General features: G+C 35.4%; 2 protein-coding genes across 6 annotated transcripts in view; both read right to left on the bottom strand.

Annotated features, from left to right (window-relative positions):
• Window positions 1-24,620, bottom strand: part of LOC139976049 (uncharacterized) — an 86,168-nt gene that overhangs the window by 4,983 nt on the left and 56,565 nt on the right. For 2 of the 4 annotated variants that reach the window (XM_071984447.1, XM_071984446.1), the window contains one exon: window positions 21,933-24,264. In XM_071984447.1, coding sequence (XP_071840548.1) covers window positions 24,005-24,264 — 260 coding nt within the window. In that variant the 3' untranslated portion in view covers window positions 21,933-24,004. Of the gene's footprint in view, window positions 1-1,639; window positions 1,905-3,435; window positions 3,619-21,932; window positions 24,265-24,620 lie in introns of those variants that run through there. The other 2 variants (XM_071984448.1, XM_071984449.1) reach the window with 2 other exon arrangements.
• On the bottom strand, window positions 14,094-18,445 carry LOC139976062 (uncharacterized). Of its 2 annotated transcripts, none has more exons than XM_071984474.1 (6): window positions 18,204-18,445; window positions 17,534-17,940; window positions 15,703-15,843; window positions 15,208-15,277; window positions 14,807-14,903; window positions 14,094-14,145 (listed from the first exon to the last, which is right to left on the bottom strand). In XM_071984474.1, the coding sequence occupies exons 2-5, from the start codon at window positions 17,561-17,563 to the stop codon at window positions 14,872-14,874; spliced, it is 273 nt and encodes a 90-aa protein (XP_071840575.1). In that variant the 5' UTR covers window positions 17,564-17,940; window positions 18,204-18,445; the 3' UTR covers window positions 14,094-14,145; window positions 14,807-14,871. The 2 variants fall into 2 exon arrangements, with proteins under 2 accessions (XP_071840575.1, XP_071840574.1); XM_071984473.1 differs by having other exon boundaries at window positions 15,110-15,277; window positions 18,204-18,413.

Genomic DNA, 24,620 nt, shown 5'->3' with positions numbered 1-24,620 from the left:
CTTTATACAGTTGCAGTTTTGCACATCCAAAATTTTCAAGCCCCTCCCACCCCCCCCTAAAAAAAAGACAGAAAAATGAGAAAAGGAAAACTTATGCTCGTCATCTACTCCCCCCCCCCCCCTTGCACTTTCTGGAAATTCTGGTGATGCCATTGCAGATACGGCATTCGGTGTTAGTGGTAACTGACTGTCCGATAAATCATCACAACCCACCCTCTTCTATTTTGATTGCAACTACAATCATAATCACACTGCACGACATGCTCATATTTATAGCAGAACCACTCCGGCCTCCCAAAATTTCTTACCTTTCGATAATGGGTAGTGTTTCCCAAACTAACTATCACATTTTCTTCACATTTTACATTTTTTTGGCAATCATGCTTCATAGCAACAGAACGATAGAACAATCCTATATACTGTATGTACAGTTTCTGACTTATATATCATAGAGTTCATAAACCATTTATTTTGATGTAAACAAAATTTAGAGGTTGCAAAAAATTCCAAGATCTCATATAGTAGAATCTTTTTCATGATTTTTTTCTTTTTATTCTCAATTTTATTTGTTTGCTTTTTATATTTTCCATATTGAATCCCTTAACTCTATTGCTAGCATTCTCTTCATCAATGTTGATAACGTACAAGATGCTCCACTCCAGATAAGCAGTGGCCGCATAAAGGAAGGGGGTATCAGGGGATTTGCCCCAATCACGATGCTCCCCCTCTTAGTCTTCCCTCCCCACGTCAGCTTCTCTAGACATTACTGATGCCCATGTGACCCCAAAATCGCGTAGTAATTTGTTATTTTGGAATCGGGGGTTAAAGTGTCTCCTAAAGACATATCGGGAGTTAAGTTTATCTCCCGAAGCCTACAGACGTATAACATAGGGCTCCGTAATTTATATTTATAATCAGCATTTATGCTTGTGTATTTTAATCATCCCAAGTTATAGTTATAATCATCATTGAGTTTAAATACCAAGAGTTAATCAAAAGGAACTTATTAATCAAATATCCGCTTTTGAAGACTATTTATGAAGACTTTCATGTTTACTCTCGGCTTAACGTTACTAGTGTAAGGCCCGGCTTACCGTTACCAACTTATACCTGGAACTATTAAAAATAAGCCTTACATTCCCACTGAAACGGCTGTCATCATTATCTCGTATTAACTTCAATTTTATAGCGTCAGCATTTGCAAAATCCATCTCTGTTACAGAAAATAAGTATTGTACTAAGTAAAGAAAATCATTAAAAGTTGAAACACATGTGGTGTGATGATGTCATATTTAGACTTGCTCAAGTCTTCAGCCTTGATATCTTCCAATGATGGACTAAGCTTTTTCTTAGCTTTTAGAGGGAAGTTGTTTACACAGATTTCTCTATCACATCGACCAATGATCACAGTGGACTTTGTCTCCTTTAACAAATTAGCAAAAGCAATACAAATCATCACACCCTTAACTTAAGGGGAAAGTTTACATAAGATCACACAAATTTTCACCTGCAGACAGCAAACAGCAAGAGAACTATTACTGCTTGAACTCATAAACCTCAGGCCAATATTTAACACTCACGTCTAGAAACGAACGGAATCACGATGCATTTGCAAACACAATTGTGTTTGTCTACTTACTGCTGTTGTCACGAAATCCAGACGCATGCAACTCGTACATTCCCCCCTCTTCCTTGATGTGAAATATCCTATAACAAGCGTGGTATGTAGTCCCACTGTTGCTCACAAGATCGATCCGAAGTCTGTGTTTGCGGTCCTCCTTTGTCAGGTAGAGCAACTTTTCATTTCCAAGCCAAAACTCATGATCCAGCTGTCCAAACCCATCTTTATAGCTGGCCCAGTTACGATTGAAATCGACAGAACCGTTCACACGACGCTGAAAAACCTTTGCAAAAAACAAACAAACAAGAACAAATTGAAGGATTACAATACGAAAAGAAGCAAAAATGGTTAAAGGTCAAAGATTAAATATACGTAGACATTCACTGTTTATTGCGCGGGGGATGTAAGATTTTACAAAGGAGGGTGTGGTTCTGGGGTCCTTGAAGCCAACCCCCATGTTAGGGGTGTGGCTCCTTCCTCTGAGAACAAAGTCAAATATTAGATGTAGTATGGTGCATTTCCAGGCATATTTAGGCTATAAATTATGTAAACATGCAAGGTTTTCTTAATGACTACCTTTAAATATTTATTTTGTGTTGGTTTGGAAATGTATAAGTAGTTGGGTATAGTGAACCCTATATTCCCTGGATCCACGCCTTTATTGAAACTATCTACTTATTCACCAGACTCCTTAAAGATGTTTCATGAAATTAGCATGCGAGATATGTTCATGACGATACACCAACAGCCATAGAGCTAATTATCAATCATTTAAGGCATGACTTGTGGCATGACTTTAGTGTTGATATGTCATAGTCCAACAACAATGTTACCTTGGGTGCTCCGTAGTGTTTGTATAGCTGTTAGGTTTTCTAGAAATTCAGCTTTAAAATTTTTCACGTCTGCAATGCTCCTTTAATGCTAAATGGTTGATAACGTCGGCTCCTCAGTTCAGGCCCAACATTTTAAAGTTAAGCCATTGTTTTTATAATTGTTTACAATTATCTCAACCAAAAATGTGTTTTTATTTGCAAGTGAACAACAGAGCACCCTTACTAAACCTTCTTTCTCCAAACAATTGAAGAAATCGCAGTAATTTGTTAACCGAATGCAAAAGCAGCTAGCTAGTTTATACCTTAAATATCCCTCCCGATTTCATGTGAACAACAGAGCAACATTTGACGACATTCAACATCATTTCTGCTTGACAAATTTGTCATGAGTTGTAAACATTATCTGAGCCTGTTGCTCACAAATTCAATCTGGTGGCAAGGTTTTCAACAAAGAAAGAGCAAATCAACCTTTAGATGTCATGAACTATTCTTGATATCCTAGATTCATTATCAAATTCTCATACCAATGCAGTTCATTAGCCTTTTAGTCAAATTTTAATTCAAGTGATGAAAGAAACAATTCCATTTCCGCTTTACATTTGAATATAATATACAAAATATGTTTTGTGCGGTACATGATTAGGAATCGAATGGAAATATGTATATAATGGAAAAATACTGATAACTAGTAGAGTATCGCTCAATGTAAGTAAGAAATATTGATGTAAAGGGAACGCGCGTTAGATGAATCGCGATGTTAGTTTAGGTCATGCTCCATACTTTTGACGGAATCGCAGGATTTATAGCCGAATGCAAAGTTGCTAGCTATACTATACCTTTAACTTCCCTCCCAGCTTGCCGGTTGAGATGTTGGCATTTCAACACCTTCCTAACCCACAGAGTTCTTCCCTGTACAAGATAGTATAGATGGAGTTCAGGGTACAGTAAATAACAATGGTAGTAAACCTTCTATTTACTTACAGTCCAGCCACGTCCGTAGCATGAGTTCAAGTTTGGAACAGTAAGAGGTTCCATATTGCAATAAGCTTCAAAAGGTTCTTCAGTCCAACCATTAGGTGTGATTTTGTATATGCCACTCATCATGCACCCAGCTGTGTAGATTGCTCTACAGTTTGTCAGGCTACCATCAATAATGCTCATACTCTGGAATTAAAACGAAGAAAACACTAAGTTTGCGATTTATGATAATGGAGATATTAATTCACTGAAAACATAAGGGATAAGTAGACAAGATGAGGTATGAGAATTAGAGGAATAGGAACTCGCAAAGAGAGCAATGCAGCAAATGTTTGAAGTTTTACTTGCTTGATTTTGTTACTAACATATTGATCACATTAGGTACAATGATTGGATTTCAGTTTTAGTTTATTTACTACTCCTTTCACCATCTGAGGAAGTAAAGGAGCTACTATTACCATCACGTCTACTAAACTATTACCAGGAAAAAATGTGTTGAACAATTTGTTGAAAGCATGAAAATCAACTGTTTACTGTTGGAGTTTTGTTCGTTTTAATTATGTTCTGTCATACAGTACATATAGGTTACGGGTAAGGTTATACTAGACACTAACTGTGTACACAATTGTAGCGATATGTAGGTGATTGTAAATAGTACATTATTGGTGAAATGACTTGATAAATACCTTTCGGTTTACAACAGGCATTATTGCAGATACTTCCAAGTTTACACAAGAATTTTAATATTACTAGAAAAACAGAATTTGTTGTTTCTGGAATATTAGGTGATGCTGTATAAATAGATGCACAATTGAATTGTTAATTTTTACTTTTAAAACAAAACTATCAATTTTCTATATTTTTTGGTGTCGATAAACAGCCAGCAGAAGGTGTAAGCAGAAGAAAGGACTATAGGAGGTTGTCCGAATGACTTTCATGTTAAATTTTCTAGAACAGTTTTATAACTTGATATTTAATTAGGCCAACACTAAAGGTTTACCGAGCATGCTCCATTATAGTTGGTTGTGGTTGCTTCAGCTTTGGTTGTGGTTGCTTCAGCTTTGGTGGTGGTTGCTCCAGCTTTGGTGGTGGTTGCTCCAGCTTTGGTGGTGGTTGCTCCAGCTTTGGTGGTGGTTGCTCCAGCTTTGGTGGTGGTTGCTCCAGCTTTGGTGGTGGTTGCTCCAGCTCCGGTGGTGGTTGCTCCAGCTTTGATGGTGGTTGCTCCAGCTTTGGGGGTGGGGGTGTCAGCTTTGGTGTTGGTGGTTATTGCACCAGCTTTGGGGGCAATGGGGCAAGCTTGAAAAGGAAGATAAGAAAAGGGATGAGAGGAGAGGGAAGACGTTTCCTTTCAAAACTTGTTTTATTTGCATAAATATAACATCACTCTTGTCATCAAACGATAATCATTATTTTCCTATCTATTTGAGGTATTGTTTGAACAATGCAATAAAACTGTCTCTACTAAAAGCTATTTCAAGCAAGCTCACTCTCTCTCATTATAACAAACTTGTTTCTTTCCAAGGAAAAGTAGCATGTTTTACATATATTAAGACATGATTCACTTTTGTCAATTGTCATTAAATCAATTTCCCTCCTCACGTATAATTACAGTATGGTGCCATTTTCACCTCTTTATTCCCCTCATTGTGTCTCATACAGTACTATCTTAAAACGTTTTTAATTGATATTTCGTCGATTGTTTACATTTTCATCTTCCAAAGATTGTAAAGAAATGGAAACAAAAGGAAACCAGAATGCAAAATGCATTGAGGTTTCAATGACTTCAATGCACTAGACTTCTGCTTGTTAGTATAACCAGAACTAGCTGTTACAATGACACTATGGCATGATAACACAGGTCAGTCTACTGTACGTGGCTATACACACCTCCATCAAAAACAATAGGGGTCCTGTACTTAATGTTATGAATCCACACACAAAGTATTAGAGGTATCCACGATTTCCATCGTTACATATCATGTAAAAGGTTTGACCTCTGGTGACCTATTGGAGATTTGACCTCACAAGCAATAGGATTCTTGTACTCAATATGGCAAATCCATATACCATGTATGAAAAGTATCCATGATTTCTTCCATGAGAAATCATGCTGTGAAGGTTTTCAGGCCTCGACAAATATATTTTAAATACTCGCTATTTGGAGACGGTGACTAAAAATCTACTCGCCAAATTCCACTCGCCACTAGGCCTATGATTGTTGGTCAAGTCTCCAAAGTACAGATCTGCAACATCAATACTTTCTATGAACAAATCTTAGGCAGTTAGGCAGATGCATGGTGCTACGTAATTGCGCATTAGAAAGTCATGTTTCTTTGCAGTACGAAATTAAAACTTTTTCCACCAAAAGTAAGTGTTGAACAATCATAAATCATAAATAAGCAGCTAGGCCTACTGTAGTGTCTCAAAAAATTAAAAATAAAACATCTGTAAAAATACCTACGAAGATAGCTTGGCTTCTGTTACATAAGGGCTCCTCTACTTTACTAGGCATGTACAATACAGAAACTAGGTGTGCGGGAGTCCTATGCATATACAGTACCTCACTGCTACTTTGAACCGCTGCTCAAGTAGAGCAGCGACTTCGTACATTTTCCTAATTATTTATATGTCTTTTAGCTGCAGATTGATGCGCGAAAAATATCGCTATTACTCCATTTTACTGCCTAAATCAAAGCGATCTTTTACGCAATGATAATCTGAGGTTGTAAGAGCATCTCTCTTCCAAAATTCCTAGCAGTAACAACAGCAAACTTGTCTCGAAACTCCTTAAATTGTTCTATAATTTGCGAATTATGACTGATAGCCAGTAGGAAAATTGCCTTAAGAAATAATGAAGGAGATGTTTTGCCATCTTAAGTGTATTGGTATTCTGACTCGTATTCTTCACGTTGTTGTGTAAACGAACCCTACTCTACCCAACCGTTGCTGGCCTAGACAACAAGAAATTGCTCACAGGCCTACCCAGGTTTGTTCAAGTTGTCCCATAATCATAAATGTGAGGAAAGTTGAACGTTACTTTTAAGGCATAGCTATGCTGAAATTGGTGGAAGAGACTACACAAATTGCGATCAACAGCCGATCCAGACAAAAGCTTGTGAACTCACTACCAAACTAATACCGTTTTACACAATTATTTCGAATTGGTCATAGTAAAAAATCTAACTAGACGAACTGTTAGTTTCATAAACGCTGCCTGGTGAAAACGAAACTACATCCAACCTGAAATAAATACGACGAAAAACGTCCAATAGAACCGCTGTACTGCAAAGTACACCATTTTTGCACTCAAAATAAGGCTTCCAAGCGGCACCTTGAAGCCAATGCAAATTTGGTCGAGCTTTCTGTTTTAGATTCTACGGATGCCCATAGGATCATCTCCATTTGCCCATAGCCTCCTATTAGTATGAGGCGTAACGCACATTGGGAGAGACCATTGCTTATAAAACAAGGTTCCACAATTTGGAGTCTCGTGACTCCAAATGACCTTTGACCTCAATCAAATTTTGTACTGAACGCGTACCAACTACATACTAAATATGAGATTCGTCCAACCTTCCCTCCTTGAGTTATTGTCTTTACTTGAACTTAATGTGGTACTCCTTCACACGCAATACGAGATTGATCCAAGCTTTCCTTCTTGAGATATCGTGTTTACAAGGTTCACACAATTTGACCTCTGGTGATCTCATATGACCTTTGCCCTCCACCAAAAACAATAGGATTCTTCTACTTGCTTTAATGCATCCACATGACAAGTATGAAAAGTTCCCATGCTTCCTAACTTGAGATACTGTCTTTACAAGGTTTCCACAGTTTGACCTCTGGTGATCTTAGATGAACTTTAACTTCCACCAAAGCAATAGGGTTCTTCTACTCAATATGGGGCATCTACATGCCAAGTACAAATGGTATCCATGATTCCTGTCTTGAAATATTGTGTTTACAAGCTGGGCACCACACACACACACACACATTCACACAGTACAACCCCACACATACACTCTCACAGACCATCATGACTGCATAGGTTTCTATTGTCATCAAAACCAAGACTTACCACGAAACGCTGAGAGTAAATATTGAATGTGTACGATATATTTACCTTCCATAAGTTTATGACATATTTACCAAAATCGTTCATTTGCTTCATTTCAAAGTAGAAACGAAGTCAAACAAAGGCAAGCTGTTTTTAGAATTCCATCTACTTTCATCTCATAGGTTAGAATTTGCATTTTCAACCCTTCTATGATATGATAATTGAATAAGATAAAAAAACAAAATGGATGGTAGATATGGAATGTGCTGTAGGCCCTAGGATAAAAGCCTCCTCTTAATCACACATGTTTGAGGCTGGTGTGGGATTGGAAGTTGGATTTGGTTGGCATTGGGGTTTGGGTGAAGGTGACTATAAGGTCGGGATCGATTAGAGGAGGGTTTTTGGAGAAAGCAGAGGTGGGATGGGGAGTGGGGGAGAGGAATGTAAGATGGGAATGGGTATGATATGGGTTAAGAGCTCATCTGAAAAACAATTTAAATATATGCAGTTTTACCAAGTTCTGACTCTCTTATTGTAGTTATTCTAAGAAATATAGAAGTGCTTACTTCTGTAATAGGTAGCTGTCATTTAGACTAAGGCCTGCATCAATTTCAAGTAGTTGCACTAAAGAAATTTGAAAGGAAACCTTCATGCAGAGAAGCAATACCATCATATAAAGTATATCTCAGTCTATATTGATTATGACGTCACTAAAATGTCTCAAACTAGTTTGGAAATGAACAGGTATGCGCCAGATGTCAATCATCTTTTTCACCATTTATCTAAAAGACTAACGTACTTGCTTCGTTTCAGGCTGGTGATACAGTAGATAATGGCTGGCTTAACGAAAAGAGAAATATATACTTCAGACTGATAGATATCGTATCTCAATGTCCTGTTGCTAACTCTAGATGTGGTTAGTAGCGCAGGCTAGGCTGGTGCGGTACCCCGGGGCCAAGGTAAAGTAATATCGCTGAAACCAAACAAGTAACTATTGGTACTAAACTTGCAGACAGTACACCAAACTGGCCCTTTGTGTACATTGTATTAGTGCATATTGCTTATTATCTAGATGTCCCATTCTTTTGTCTTCAATCGAGCCGACCAAAAATAGTATTAAGGCGATCAGCCTAGTAATGTAAGTAAAGTGTCCCCAATGTACTGTTTAAGGCCCCTGGGAATAATCAAAACGGGTCCTTCAATTGGAAGTCGGGCCCCACTATAAATTAGATGGATTTAATTGATAGTAAATATCTTGCAGGAATGTTATTATGTGTTACTCAGTCTGTTATAATGTATGTTTTGCGTTCATTGCATATACTAATTAACACAAATCCACTTATAAGACCACCAATGTTATGAAAACATTTCTTCATTGGATACAGTACTTAAAGTTCTAGGAAAAATGTTAACACGCAGGGACAGTAGTAAGCTAGGGTTGCATAGCATAGCCTTCTCACAAAGTGTTATTACATTGTTCTAAAGTTACTGTGTTTACTTTGACAAAAGCATTGGTATCTTATTAAAACTATTTGAGGACAAGTGTTAAGAAATCATCTGATTTTATTCATTTTAAGTACTGCTTAGAACAGTTTTCACCTGACACCAAACAATTCAAACGAAACACTGTCCTTACAAGAGAACGCATGAGAGTGGCATATCCGGGTGAGTAGAGGTGCAAAATATTAATCATTGTCCACCCAATATCTAGAATAAATGTAATTAGATAATGTAGTGTCTTGAAAGTTGCCTCCTACTGTACCTTTCTAATTAATGGATTAAAGTAACCAACTGCTTCAAAGGCGAGCTTTCCATGGCTACATGACATTTTATTCAGCAGATTTTAGTGATACCTCCTTTCATAATTTCAAAATGATATTTAGCTCTGTTGTCCCATCATTATTGTTATCAAATGATGATCAATATTTTCATATCTATTTGAAGTATTGTTTGAACAACCACAAAAGATTGTCCTGATCAAAGGCAATGTCAAGCTTCCTCTCTCGCTCTCTCCTTATAGCAAACAATTTATGTTTTCCGTGAATCGGTAACATGTACTTTAGGTCGAGACATCATTATTAACTTTTGCCATTCTTGATTTTTCCTCCTGTGTAATTAAGGGCCATTTTCACCTCTTTACAGTATTTCCCTCATGGTTTCTCATATTATATTAAAACGTTTCTAATCAATATTAATTGTTTTCATTTTTCAATTGTCTAAAATCTACATAAAACATTTATGATTGTAAATAAATTGGAGAAAAAGGAAAGAAAGGAGGGTAACAAAAGGAACCAAGGTAACCTGAAAGAGACTTTACTTTTCATTTTGGCAATAAACGCTAAGATTAAACATTGAACTTGTGCGATTATTTACCTTCCGTAATATATTTTATTTTATACGTACTTTCATCTTGTAAGATATGATTCGTATCAACAACCCTTATTATCCAAGAGTTGAACAAAACGAAATGATTGATAGATATGGAACTTGGCCTTGCCTACGATACACACCACTCCTTCATGACGCATGTTATGCATACACCAAATTAGAGCTTGGAGTCCTGAGGTGGATGCTGGGATTGGAAATTGGGTGGATTGACATTGGGGTTGGGAGAGGGCGACTATGAGGTCAGGATAGATTAGAGGAGGGTTTTGGATGAAGGCAGAGGTGGGGAGGGTGGGGTAGGGAGAGAAGTATGAGATGTAATGTAAGATTGGGTGGGTGTAATATAGATTTATGTTAAAGCTCATCTTGCCTGCAGTTCAAATAATTTATCAATTTTTGATACATGGCTTCTCTCAAGTTCTGACCTTCTTGGGTTTTCTCAGATATGAAGAAGCTTTTACTTCTACCAGGGAGTTGTTATCTAGACTATAAGGCCTGAATCAATTTAATTAGTTGCACTAAAGAAATTTGAAATGAAATATTGATGCAGCGCAGCAAAACCATCAAGTCCCTGTCTATGTTGATTATGACGTCACTAAAATGTCTGAAACGCCATTCTACTTTTAAACATAAATGAAATTTTTCATTTTTTTTGATTACCGCATTTCCAAGCAACTAAACATAGCATTTGGATACTTGAAAGTTGTTGTTAGGTAGTTTCAAAGATGTGTTGGAATATACAAGAATTGATTATATGTATCCATTCATACGTTTCTGTTATTTTTTTTTTTTTTCATAATCTCATGTCACTTCTTACTAAATTCACTACAGGTTAGGCCCTATTTGAATTTTATCCCTTTAAGAAGTCAATGAAAGTTGTTTGTTTGTCATTTTCATTCAGATAATTTCATTCAGACAGTTTGCTATTAGTCTCAATAGATAGCAACAGCAACCGTTAATAGGCTAGCATCGATACACGTGTACAGTATATGAACACATGGTAGGCTGAGCTCATTTTGTTGGTCATTGGCTTGGAAACCAGCTGACCTACAGTATGCCAGACTTCAAACATCTATTGCACCATTTATACAACAGACTAAAGCATTTGTTTATTTTCAAGCTGACCGGTGATAGACAATGACACGCTTACAGAAAAGAAAAATAAACACTTCAAATTGGTAGACATAGTCTCTCGATGTACTGTTGTTAACTCTAGATTTGGTCAATAGCGGAGGCTAGGCCGTTGCAGTCTATTGGGGCAAAAGTAAAGTAATTCCGCCAAAACCAAACAGGTTGGTATTGGTATGAACCTGTGCAGTCAGTAATCCAAAGTGGCCCCATGTCCTTGTTTTAGCGCACATTGATTATTCATCTACATATGATGTTCCATTCTTTAATCTACAGTACAGTACATCGGGTATAGTATTAAGGCGGCCAGCCCGTTACTAAAATGTCCTCAATGTACTGCTTTAGGCCCCTCAGAACAATGAAAAACAGGCCCTTGAATCGAAAGTCAGGCCATATACAAACTAGATACATTTCACATTTATACATTTATGTATACAGACACATCTAGCAGGATCATCACATAAGAGCACCTCGGTTCATCAGCCGTTTGTTTTTTTGCATTCAGCTGGGAAGAATTGAGAATTATAATAGCACAATCTTCCATTTAGAATTACTTAAATAGATCTTAATTATAGTCTAAATATACCAAAGAATGAACCATTTGACTTCCAAGTTTTTCTTTTCTTGAGAACTGTCAACCCCGATCACCACCCCCCCCCCTGCTACACGAGAGTAAGCTTCGATAAACCCACAACTGCATCCCTCCTTTATCAAATACTTCATGGCCCTCCATGAACTTTAAAGTGTGCACAATCTTGCATTTTGCAGCTACAGTACTTATATGGACCTAAATTATAGTCTAAATATGCCTCATAATTCACCATTTGACACTAACAAAAACAAATTCTTGGAGAAGCTTCATTTATCCCAGGGCAGCTCCCGTTCTTCATAAAATCTTTGCCTCTGGAACTTCCACCAAAGTTCCTTACCAAAATCAGTTGGGGGAGAGAGTTTGAATTTTTGCCCCCCCCCCAACATGGAAATCCTGTGCACGCTACTGATACGCTATGAATGTAAAATGTTGCAAAATGTCAAATTTTAGTCTGCCTTTGACAAACCATGTAATAAGAAAGCTGCATTAGTCTTTAGATTGAATATCAAGAACAGAGAAGAGATATTAATACTTTATTGACAATTTGTTGGATCCAGAAAGCAAAAAGCATCAACCATTTAATTCACTGGTACGTATATTAAAGTATGGAATTGTTATTTCAATTCCTATCTGAAATATCCTGTAGACACATAGATTGTATGAATAATAAGGACATTTTCTTTTACCAATTTTGAGCTTGGAACTCCCTTCAAAATTTTATTATTATAGACTGAGAGATCTACGTGACATTGGTTAAAGGCACAGTGAAATATTCTGACAACCTACAAGTCACCTGGTATAAATCACAAAACTGCCAATTTGAGACCAATTGAGCCAATCTTTGAACCCTTGAGCCAATTTTTCCACCATTTGAGATACAGTAACCTGTTGACCCTGTTGATACCCCCCCCCCCAGGGTGAAAATGGAGAACTGGCACTTAAGTGTGCTTAAAGCAATACTACATATGAACTTTCCTGGATGACTTATAGAGCCCCAACTGAACTGGATCTGACCAAACTATGTTCACCAAGAGATATTTCAATACGACGCGTTTTGAGCTATTGGCTGTCAGAGACGACCTCTTTTGTACATCAGAGCAACTTTACAACCTCATTAATTAATATTGAGAAAAGCTACAACCCTGAGTTTGGTTAGTTGTCGGCACTTCATATTTACAAGTTAGTTAAAAAAAAACCACAGCTCTCACATGGTTACGTTGGTAAAAAGAACTGGCATCAAAACCCCTCTTCGTGCAAAATCGCAGCATGAAATAACAACTTAGCTGCACAACTTACAAATATATTACAGGAAATCATGTAATCAATATTGTGTATTGTTTGGACTGGACAAACATCACTAAAAATAGCACTTTTTTTTGCAAAAAATAACCAAATTGAATAGTTTGGCATTTTTAAGTTGACGTAATTCCACAAGATCATATCATTTAGTCTATAGGCTTTTTAATAGAAATATAGTAGGATATTTAATTGCTGGAAATCAGACCTCACAAGAAAATGCCAAAATGCCACGGTGGCGACAAATTGCGGAATTTCAAAGTGTGATGATTCGGCCAATTTTGAAGCAATGCAACTGAAAGTTTCAGAATATGCTCATTTCATGGTGCTCTAATCATGCAATGATGGTGGTAATTTTTGGAGAGGGTCCAGCAACGGCCATCCGAGATTTGACACGGAATGACCCGTATGCCAAATTGGCAGAGACTGTCATACCTTTATACGTAAGAAATATCACTTTCCATGTTTATATTATCATTGATTATTGTAAAAGGTCAAAGATGATGAGGTCAATGAGGTCAAACAGCTTGTCACACACTCCTGAACTGTGAGGTTCATGGATTGTCTCAGCATGAGCTGTTTTGCCTTTGTGAGTACATGTCACTGAATGTCAATATTAACTAAAAGGATTGCCTGTTTGTTGACAAGTTCACTTATATACCCTTTGGCTTTGTACATAATTTTATCAAGTTAACTTGTGTGCGATATGACAGGTTAAAAATAACAACTGATCTTTGAACAGTAAATTAAAATACCATGCTAGAGTTTTACAGATGTAATGAAAAGTACTGTACATCTTTCGTATTGGCTAATCAGTATATTAAATGAAAATGTATGAAATTTGGAAGTATGAACATAACAAGAAGTAAATATGGTTTAAGGATGTGCATCTGCAGCTTGATAAGTATGGTAGTACTTTTGTTATTCTCCATGAAAGAGGGAGGTTGGCTGGGGGGGGGGGGGTGGGTGGGTGATTCACACTTTACACTCTAACAATTAACAAAGAACAATATGTGTAAACTGGTACATATTGATGAAAAGGGGCAGCAGAGGGGAAGTGTGGCGAGTATTATATTTTAATCAGGAGTATTTTAACAATTATACAATGGCCCTTAGTGAAGACAATGTGAACGACTGTGTGCTTACCTTGTCCATTGATAGTCACACACACTAGTGATAGGAACAGCAGATGAGAAAGCAACATCTTGCTTGAAACTGGTTGACCAAGAACGTGAGTTTCCTCTTCTTGAAAGTCCTGTCCAACACAGAAAAACAACAAGGAAAACAGCCTGTCACTTCCAAGATAATAGGGAATGAAATGACTCTATTTCTAATGGAGAGATTATTCATATCAGGCTTAAACAATGACGTGAGAAATTAAAACATGAATATTCATTTTGATGTTCATTCCAATCACTGATTGGCTGAATACAAACATTTATGTCATAACAGCTCAATCTACTGAGATTCTACTGTTCTGAAGAGGCAGCAATGATATACACTACAGCTCTGTGTATCTGCAGAAGCTTACTTCAAATAAAAATGATAATTAAATCTCAAATCTCAAGGTTCATAGACATGAAATTTGCACTCCTTAACCTATGAAGATAAAAATAACAATTCTGAATAAAAGACACACGTTTATGACAATAGTCAACATAATAAAGATTTAAAATTTAAAATTTTTAATAACAACAACATAAGGCAGTTTCAGCATCGATTTTTATCATATGCTGCTTATATATTTCTATATTTTCTACGAACTATAGGACACCAAAATAAATACATTTTCAAAAATCCAGAGACACAAACTAAAACATAACTCTTTAAAAATGGGGAGAAATTAATGGTTGTCTTTATCTCTGTTGCAAAAAGTACTTGTAACCTTTTTGTCTGTTTTGACAAGCTTAACATACCCTTTACAGAGGCTTCCTGTCTAGATCTTGCTTGACGGATTCACTACAATATACCTGGATATCTTTCAAGTATTGAATGCTCTGGAAATCCCACTCACTGAAAACAAAGAAAAAAGGAACTGTTCTATTTCTATTGACTGAAGATGAAGGTAAATATCCTAAAACCATCATTGGCTATCTGTTCCTGTTTCAACTTTTTGGTCTCATGGGTAAAGTAAAGGGAAATTTACAGCCAAGCTTATCAAAAAAGGGATTTACAGACTTATATAAATATGAAAAAAAATGAAGATGAAAGTGTCATACTCTAAAACCATCATTGATCATCTGTTCCTGTTTTAACTGTTTGGTCATCATCCTTAAACTGGCATTTAAGGAATCCACTAGAGTGGAGAGCCTCTCACTTTCAGAGTGCAGTTCACCTTTCTTCTTAGTTAGACTGGTCACTTTCAATTGAATCTCATCAAGAGCATTCTGAAATAACAAGATGTGGACAATAATGTAAGGGACAAAAACAAATTAACAGTTATTTCTTATGAGTTTCTCTTAGGCTTAGTCTTGTAACTGAACATTGGAGTACTTCAAAGAGATTACTTAAAGAAACTAAAAGATGAATGAAGTCATAAAGAGCTTGAGCAGCAACACAAGACTGACTCTCTAGGTACTTAACATGCAAAATAAATATTAATTGAAAGAGTGAACAAATACACTGCAATATAATAGGTAAACTACTCTACTGTAAAATAGCATGTTCAATGGTAGCCCTCATCAGTAATGGGGATAATGTGAACAGTTACAACAGTAGGCCTATTATATTTTTCAGAAACTTTTTGCATTATTTATCATCATCATGGTAACAAGTTTGAAGACCATCAAAGAAGACCTTAAATAACTACTACCCATTTGTCATGGTTCACATGCCCACAGGGACATGCAGAGACCACCTGATGATCTAACTCCAGACATTCTGAACAGATGGTACAGACAACACTTGGCATGATTAAACAGCCAATCAGCAGCAATGCACTAGGATACCAATTCTGTGTGAAAAACACAATTAGAACAAATACAATTATGTATTTGCAGTAGCCAGACTTGTTGTGCATATATGCAAAGTTCTGGGTAGGGATGTGAGTACCAGTTCAAAGCCTTGAGGATGAGTACCACAAAATTGTCTGAGTACCAGTGCAAAGTCAGAGTGATCCAAATTACTGTGATCATTTACAAGAACAGTTTCACACTGACATCTAAGCCTAAACTTCACAAAGTTCTAACTCTAAACTTAATTTCCAATGGGACCTTGGCCCAAAGGATCATGAGCAAGAAATCCAATTTAAAGTTGGTTAGAAACACATTGTAGCAAAAGCATTGTAAGGTAACTACCATCATAATTACATTCCAGAACAAGGTTTATAATATACATATCTTCCCAGATATACATCTTAGTAACTCGGAAATTTTGTTCTTTATACCATGGCATCACGACCACGTACCTTAAAATAACTATGATTCCTGTAGAAATTTCTAGTTCTATGCTGACACCAAAAAATGTGACAAAAATCCCATTCAGCTAACTATTGCAATTATGAGGTCATTGCTGTAAATTTGGCCAATATTATATGATGGAATACAGTAAGTTTGTTATAGTAATGGCAATAAAGTTCTTTTAAAGGATAGCAGTAATGACAATCTTGCTGATGTAACTCAGTGGTTTAGTTCTATCCTTCAGCTATTTGATTTCATTGACGGTTTGACCAAATTGCACCGTAAGTAGAGAGAATTATACAGTACTTGAATTAAAGGTGCAAGTCAAACTAATTTTAATCTACAATCCAGCATTGTAATGTAATACATAAATAGCATTGAAATTTCACTAAAATATATCAATATACAAAATAGATGTTTTCCTTGTTTCACTGTGGCAAATTTTGCAATTTCTGTTATGGGTTTGCAGATTAAAATTTTTATTGAAAAAGTGGCTACAAGTTGACTCAAAGAAAATACACTCTATATCAATGTAACTACATGTGTAACACAGGGTTCCAGTCACTATCCAGTGCCATTCCGCCATAGGTAGAATTGCCATACCATTGCGCCATAGGTTTTGAACCTTTCCCCTGTGGCGGAAAGGCCGAAACCCATGGCGGAGAGGTACATTTTAGGAATGGATTTTACACAGGAATTTATTTGTAAAACTTTTTTGATTGGCGTGGAAGCGGTCACACTAATTAGCGTCAACAGGCCGATTTCACGACAACTCAAGACAAGTTTAAAATACCATCAAATACAAATTGATGTTATCAGAGTATATCTGGAAACACCGTTAAAACTGACTGGAACCAGCGTGCATACATATTTTTCACGGGAAAAAATGTTTTTGTCGTAAAAATCGCCAACTTTTTCCTAACGTTGAATTGGACGACGTGATGCTATTGCGCTTGCGCAATGCCATCGGACCGAACCATTATAATATGGGTGGGTTTGTGCTAGGTTTGGGAACTGCCTTGTGTACAGTGTCGGTAAGGTGGGTTGACGTAGTAATAAAGCACCAAAGTATGGTGAATGAACTCCAAATCAAATTATTTAATGTTTTAAAAATAATGAATATTTCTTATTGATTTTCCATTGTAATTTACATATGTGATTATCAACTTTACAGAGTCTTGCTTACCATCATTTTGCCTGGTTTTATTTTGTGGGTACCATTCTCGATTGAAAAATTGCACATACCTGTAGTGTAATGGTTCGGTCCAATGTCATTGCGCCAGCGCAATAGCATCACGTCGTCCAATTCAACGTTAGGAAAAAGTTGGCGATTTTTACGAAAAAAACATTTTTTCTCGTGAAAAATATGTATGCACGCTGGTTCCAGTCAGTTTTAAACGTGTTTCCAGATATACTCTGATAACATCAATTGTATTTGATGGTATTTTAAACTTGTTGTCTTGAGTTGCCGTGAGTTGCCGTGAGTTGCCGTGAGTTGCCGTGAGTTGCCGTGAGTTGCCGTGAGTTGCCGTGAGTTGCCGTGAGTTGCCGTGAGTTGTCGTGAAATCGGCCTGTTGACGCTAATTAGTGTGACCCCGTGAAAGGATACAGTAGGTACACCGTCTTCAAAATGTGACGGTTCGCTGGATAGACTGAATTGTAGTTAAGACAAGATTGGAGAATAGATGCACCGTCTTTAATGTACATGTTGATTGAATAGTTTTAAAATGTAAGTTCGTAAGTGTCGATACACTGTCTTCAAATGTATAATTATGGGCTAGGCCTGAACTTAGGCTAGTATAGTAGTAACACTAACACTTACTTACTGACACTAACAGTACACTTGTTCATAATTATATGCATAGCCTAGCCCTTGCCTGAGTTTGGACACTTGAGGAAAGTAAAACCATTATACCTCTTTCACTCCGGTAAAGCCGTGTTAGATACGGTAGTACAATTAATTTAATTTTAGCAGATGTTCTGCCGGTTCTATCGTACTCTGGCTGACGGCAGCGTTATAACTTTTATGACAGGGCCGTGTATAGGGCGCTGACTCGTTTGGGTTGCAGAGCGCACAAATCGAAATGCACAAAATTGAACAGGCCGCCGTAAACTTGGCGGGCGTATGGAACGCCATGTAAACTTTAATCAATACACAGAGATATCTTCAATTTAATTCGAGATATCTGAAATTAATTGCAGATATCTCGAATCAAATTGAAGATATCTCTCATTTTTTTCAGATATCTCCAATTCAGCAAGAGATATCAGACATTGCATTTTCAATATCTTGAATTTTATTAAACTATCTCAAATTGATTTTTAGATATCAAGAAAATGGAAACATTACTAAAGATGTCTCGAATTGTATTCGAGATATCCAAACTTGAATTAGAGATATCAAGAATTCGAATTAGAGATATCCAAAATTGAATTAGAGATATCAAGAATTGAAATTAGAGATATCCAAACTTGAATTAGAGATATCAAGAATACAATTAGAGATATCCAAAATGAATTAGAGATATCAAGAATTCGAATTAGAGATATCCAATTTGAATATTCTTGATATCTCTAATTCAAAATGGAAATGAATTAGAGATATCTGGAAATGAATAAGAGATATCTGAACATGAAGAAGAGATATCCAAAAATGTCTTAGAGATATCTGTAATTGTTGAATAAATGTTAAAATGGCGTTCCATACGTACAGCTCTGACTAAAGGGGATCCCAATCGACATTAGCCTATACCCGCTGATCATCACATGGATTTGTTTGGGGAGGGGGGGTACGGGTGGTGATGAGCCAAGCTTCATTAAAACCCTTTTCACCCCTGTTTGAAGGAACCTTTGTAAAAACCCTTGCTTTTCGACCGGTAGTAGTTGGTGATTGATTATCTGATGTACTTCTCTCATTTTCCTACTTCACATCACAGAATGAAACTAATCTCTTCTATATACTTGTGCTTTATATACCTTTAAAGGACAGCACGCAACTAATATACTACTGCACAGAGCCCTTTATAGTCTATCTACGGTTCTGCTACTGCATATATGTTAAACGCCCTCTTTTTGGCAGGCGTCTACATTTTGTAGCTTCATGTTGTTGATACGTCACTTGTGGCAAACGCGCGCAGCTTTTGTGGCAAACACTTACTTTATAGACCGACCATACATGATGTTTGTAACACACTTTTGGTAAGACTATATATGAATACTACACTAATATACTATGAATTTCATTAGATGCTATATGCTTCATTTTAAATACCTTTCATGGGTGGCAGTGTGCCATTGGTATATGTAACTCTCAGAGTTGTGACAAGTTCCCATTTACACTGGGTCGATTCGCTACTAGGCATTTTATCATGGTTAGAGAAGAGTATAAGTTTAATTGAAGCATTGTATTATTCCTTGGACAAAGCTTGTTTTGAAATCTAGTGTTAGAGCCTAAAGATAAACAATTATTCGAAATAAAGAGAATAGACAAATCTCTTAGAGTTATGACTTTTTAAAGAAAGCAAGCCTGAAGTTGTAACCAGGGGCGTAGCGAGCGGGGGGGGGGGGGGTGTGGGGGGGGTGTCACACCCCCCAATAATTTGGTCTCTGTCGGCAAATTTTGGGACTGTCGGCAAAAGGAGAAAAGGTGAAGAGAGCGGAAGGGGAAGAAAGAAGGAAAGCTGAATAGAGAAAAGGAGAACGGGAGCTTCTTCCGTGACAAATTTGACTTAAAATATGCACCAGATTGCATCTAAGGACGTTTCAAAACTAAAAATTTTCCAAAGGGGAGGGGTAGACCCCCTACCCTTAGACCCCTCCCCCATTTCAGTAACCACTTCCAGATCTGTCGGCAAATCAAATTTGACTTAAAATATGCACCAGATTGCATCTAAGGACATTTCAAAACTAAAAATTTTCCAAAGGGGGGAGGGGGACACCCTCTCCCCTTAGACCCCTCCCCCATTTCAGTCACCACTTCCAGATCCGTCGGCAAATCAAATTCTCCACACCCCCAACAAAAACTCCTTCGCTACGCCCCTGGTTGTAACCATAGCAGATTTACTGTAGGAGATTTAGCTAGAGTTGCGTAGTATTCCTAATTGACTGGGTGTGAGAGGGGTTTAAACTACCGCTCCCCCCCTGAACCCCCACAAATATTTGAAAGTAATTATTAACACTAATAGTAGACGAATATAATATATGCATCTGATTCGTGAATTTAGCGTAAAATACGATTTTCGAAATGTTGATAAGCTTGGAAGTTGTCTCTATAGCTTACTATGGCTTTGTGAAAGTGATGCAATCAGGAGATGTGACGTCACAGTTGCACATCGAGAGGTTTGTCCTTTTCGCCTATAACGATAACTAGATAGGAACAATCAAGATATGAACTCAGTAATTAATGATTAATCTTTTCCCAGTAAAGATACCTTTTTTTCGGGCGTCCTCAGAAAAAAAGCATCAAATGTGTATCATTTCAAAACTTAAATTTGTTAAAGTAAGTTAGTTTTCTATTGTTTGGAAATAATTGAGTCCACAATGGATTGAGTCTAAGGACATCAAATAAAAGCACTTTTGAACTCCTATGTTTGGCACTGCATTGTTCTTTGTTATAGAAGTAAGAAAATTCCTGCGAAATGCTGGTTGAAATTATATTACAATAAGGTTAAACAAAAATCAAATGATACATTGAGGTATCCATGTTTGCTGATTAATCTTTCATTTGAAACTGGTTAATATAATGTTACTTTGGAGATATACTCATTATGTTTTATAAAGGAATTTTATATGAATATTACTTTCTATCCTTCATAAAAAAATTCTTGGGCTTTATTTTTTTATGAATATATTTTACAGTTTCTAATTACATTTGACAATTAATTTGTTGACTTAGTTATCAAATGAAGCAAATATTAAAACCTGACCAGAGAAAAGGTCATTTTGAATAAAAATCATTTAAGATAGATAGCTGGTTGACTTGCTGTGTGTATGGGTGAATAGACAGAATATTACCAACAAAGACGCTTTAAAATGATGTTATCTGTTCTAGCTTTTTAATATGTAGCACGTATAGATTCACATGAAGAGCTTAATGGAAGTTTAGGCAGGGTAGTGGTAGGGTGGGGGATCAGTGGGGGTAGGGTGAGGGAATGTGTCAGTTGGAGAGCTGATGAAGTTGGACCTAGTACTGGGAAACAAACTGATTCCCAAAGAAACAAGAAGAGTATAAAAAACAGCAGATGGGTGACATTCAACACATTTATTCACTAAATACACATAGTATATATATATATATATATATATATATATATATATATATATATATCATAAAAATATATATAATAAAAATATAAATGTTTAAAACATCTATATATCTATTATTATATCTTGAGTAAATATTAAAATTAAATTTCCAATTCCGTATACATATTATTTATATTATTGATATATCTAATTCAAAATGGAAATGAATAAGAGATATCTGAACATGAATAAGAGATATCCATATATATATATATATATATATATATATATATATATATATATATATATATATATATATATATATATATATATATATATATATATATATACATATATATATATATATATATATATATATATATATACATATATATATATATATATATATATATATATAGTTGTCTGATGATCGCTCAACGCGTGAAACTCTGAGTTACAACTACTAGTGTTCCACTAGTCTCAACATATATTTTGCTCTGTTCACCGGACATAAATCGCCAGCCAACCAACTAACATATATATATATATATATATATATATATATAAATGTTTCAAACATCTATATATCCATTATTATATCTTGAGTAAATATTAACATTAAATTTCCAATTCCGTATATAATGTGCGGTAAGTTAAATATTATTAGTCACAACTTTTGAAATACAAAACGATCCTTATATGATTAACGTTATACTTACATCAATAAGACCATACTGTACCTACCAGGCTATCCCCTTCCCCTCAAATGAACATTCTGTTTGAGGTTTCTCGCTCTGTCCACCGGACATAGAGCACTCTGCGCCAAGATAGACGCTAACCAACCAACATTATATATATATATATATATATGTATGTATATATACATATACATATAAATATATATATATATATACATATACATATAAATATATATATATATATATTTATATATATATATATATATATATATATATATATTTATATATATATATATATATATATATGACCCACTTTTGTTGGAGCTGTTATCTAATCCATTGCAATGTAAATCCATGAAGATCCCAAATTATGATTTAACACCTATTTCCCAAGCATCTTTGTGTGCTCACATTTGAGGCGGAACCAGCAAGTTTGAATAGAATGAAAAAAAAACAACTTTTCTTAGACTGATCTAGGTTACAATGTCCATTACATATACCAATATGACAAAAGTGGTGATGATAATAAAAGTATGTTGTTTTTATGTATAAGTACAATATTATATTATTATGGCTTGTTGTCTTCTACTCAATCAATTACATTAAACACTAAAAATAATACACGAAAATAAGTTTTCTTTTCTTCACTTTGTTAAACAATTTCAGGGTATTTTTGTTTATTCTAAACTAAAATACATGTTATTTTTATCTAAATTTTTTAGATCGATCTGTTTTCTGTTTTAATTTCCATTATTCTCAAAGTATTGACTTTTTGGTAAGAATTATTTACATCCTTTCAATGAGTACAATATTTTCTAAAATAATAACAAATCTGTTTTGAATAATATTTTCTTTTGCAGGGCTGAAGATTTAGGCTAAACAGTAACTCCAGTTTATTTTTTATTTATCAATACAAACGAAATAGAAAAATAAGAAAATTTACAAATATTCATATCGATTTAATACAGTAGTACCAATTAACTCACCTTCAAAAGAAAACTATACATATAAATATTGTTAAAAATGGGGTAAAGGAATTTACTCTCAAAGAGTAAAAGATATAAATCTGTAAATATGTCTAGCAATTGTCAACAAAATGATGAAGTGCTAAGTTCTTTTATGTTTTAAGAAACAAATTGCAGCAATTAGTTCGTTACTTTGAGTGTTTGAAGTTATTGAAAAATATATACTGCAAACTTACAAAATGATTATTTTATCGTATTTCAACTATTTGATATTTTTTTATTTAAAGGATGAATCATACACTTACAAAATCATTAGTAATTCAACCGTATATTTTTTTAATTGTTTGGTGAACCATAATGGATCTTACATTTGGACAATAAATTTGACACAAAATTTAGAAATACTTGCTCATACTACTAAGTAAATCATAATTTTTCGATAAAATGTTTAATATAATTAAATGTTGTGTTAGATTTAGTGATAGATTTATCATTTTCCTGCAAAACATCACATTGGTAAATTCTAATGAAATTGATAAAAATTTGACAGGAAATTGTTCAATTATAAAGCACTTGACTTGAGTCATTTCTTCATTTATTTACAAAACTACTTAAATTATCAAGATGCAGCAAGTACTCATTTTGACATTCTATCTGAAGTTTCCTGACAAAAAAGTCAGCCTTTCGACATCTTCCTGATTTTCATTGACATGTCACTGCACAGTTTCAGAAATGATTTCGATGGCATCTTATTTTTTAAATTGTAAAAGGTACAGTTTCAAAAATAGTATTAACATTTCTCAATCATGTTAATTACAGTTTTTACAATGTGCTGTCTTCATCTCAGAAGATATGATGCTTTCTTTGTTGGGTAGACCTTTCCAGTAAAAGGAGGTTGAATCATGTTTGGAACCGTAGACACCGTTAAGGTTTGTGTAAACCCCATTACATGCTTCATGCCACCAACCACCCTGTTTGACATCGGCACAATTGTTGGTATTTTCAGTATTATCCCTGTCATATGTACTGAATGCTTTACCAATCTGATTGCTGAGACCATCCATGAGACCTGCAAGACATAAAGATATCGATGGAATAATTACAGAGCGATATACGGTAGATACCTGCATTAGCAACTCTGATTTATTGTTCACAAATGATATTTAGCTCTGGAGTGCTCTTTATTTCACGAAGATATTTATTTTACCAAAATATTCACAATAATTTCACGGATTGGCTGAAATGCATACAACTTTATCAAAACGTGCAAATGGATAGATTGAGGAAAAATAAACACTACGTTGTCATACCTTATATTAGGTAACATGTTGTTTGGTTAATTTCCGTAAATTATTCAGTCCCCACCGTCTTAATAATTAAATTTCAATATTGCCTATATGCTTCTTATTATTTAACACTGAGAGT

Source organism: Apostichopus japonicus, chromosome 11, assembly GCF_037975245.1.
Source record: "Apostichopus japonicus isolate 1M-3 chromosome 11, ASM3797524v1, whole genome shotgun sequence".
Lineage (NCBI taxonomy): Eukaryota > Metazoa > Echinodermata > Holothuroidea > Aspidochirotida > Stichopodidae > Apostichopus > Apostichopus japonicus.
Note: the sequence above shows the minus strand (reverse complement) of the source record. Positions and strands in the feature narration are given on the sequence as shown.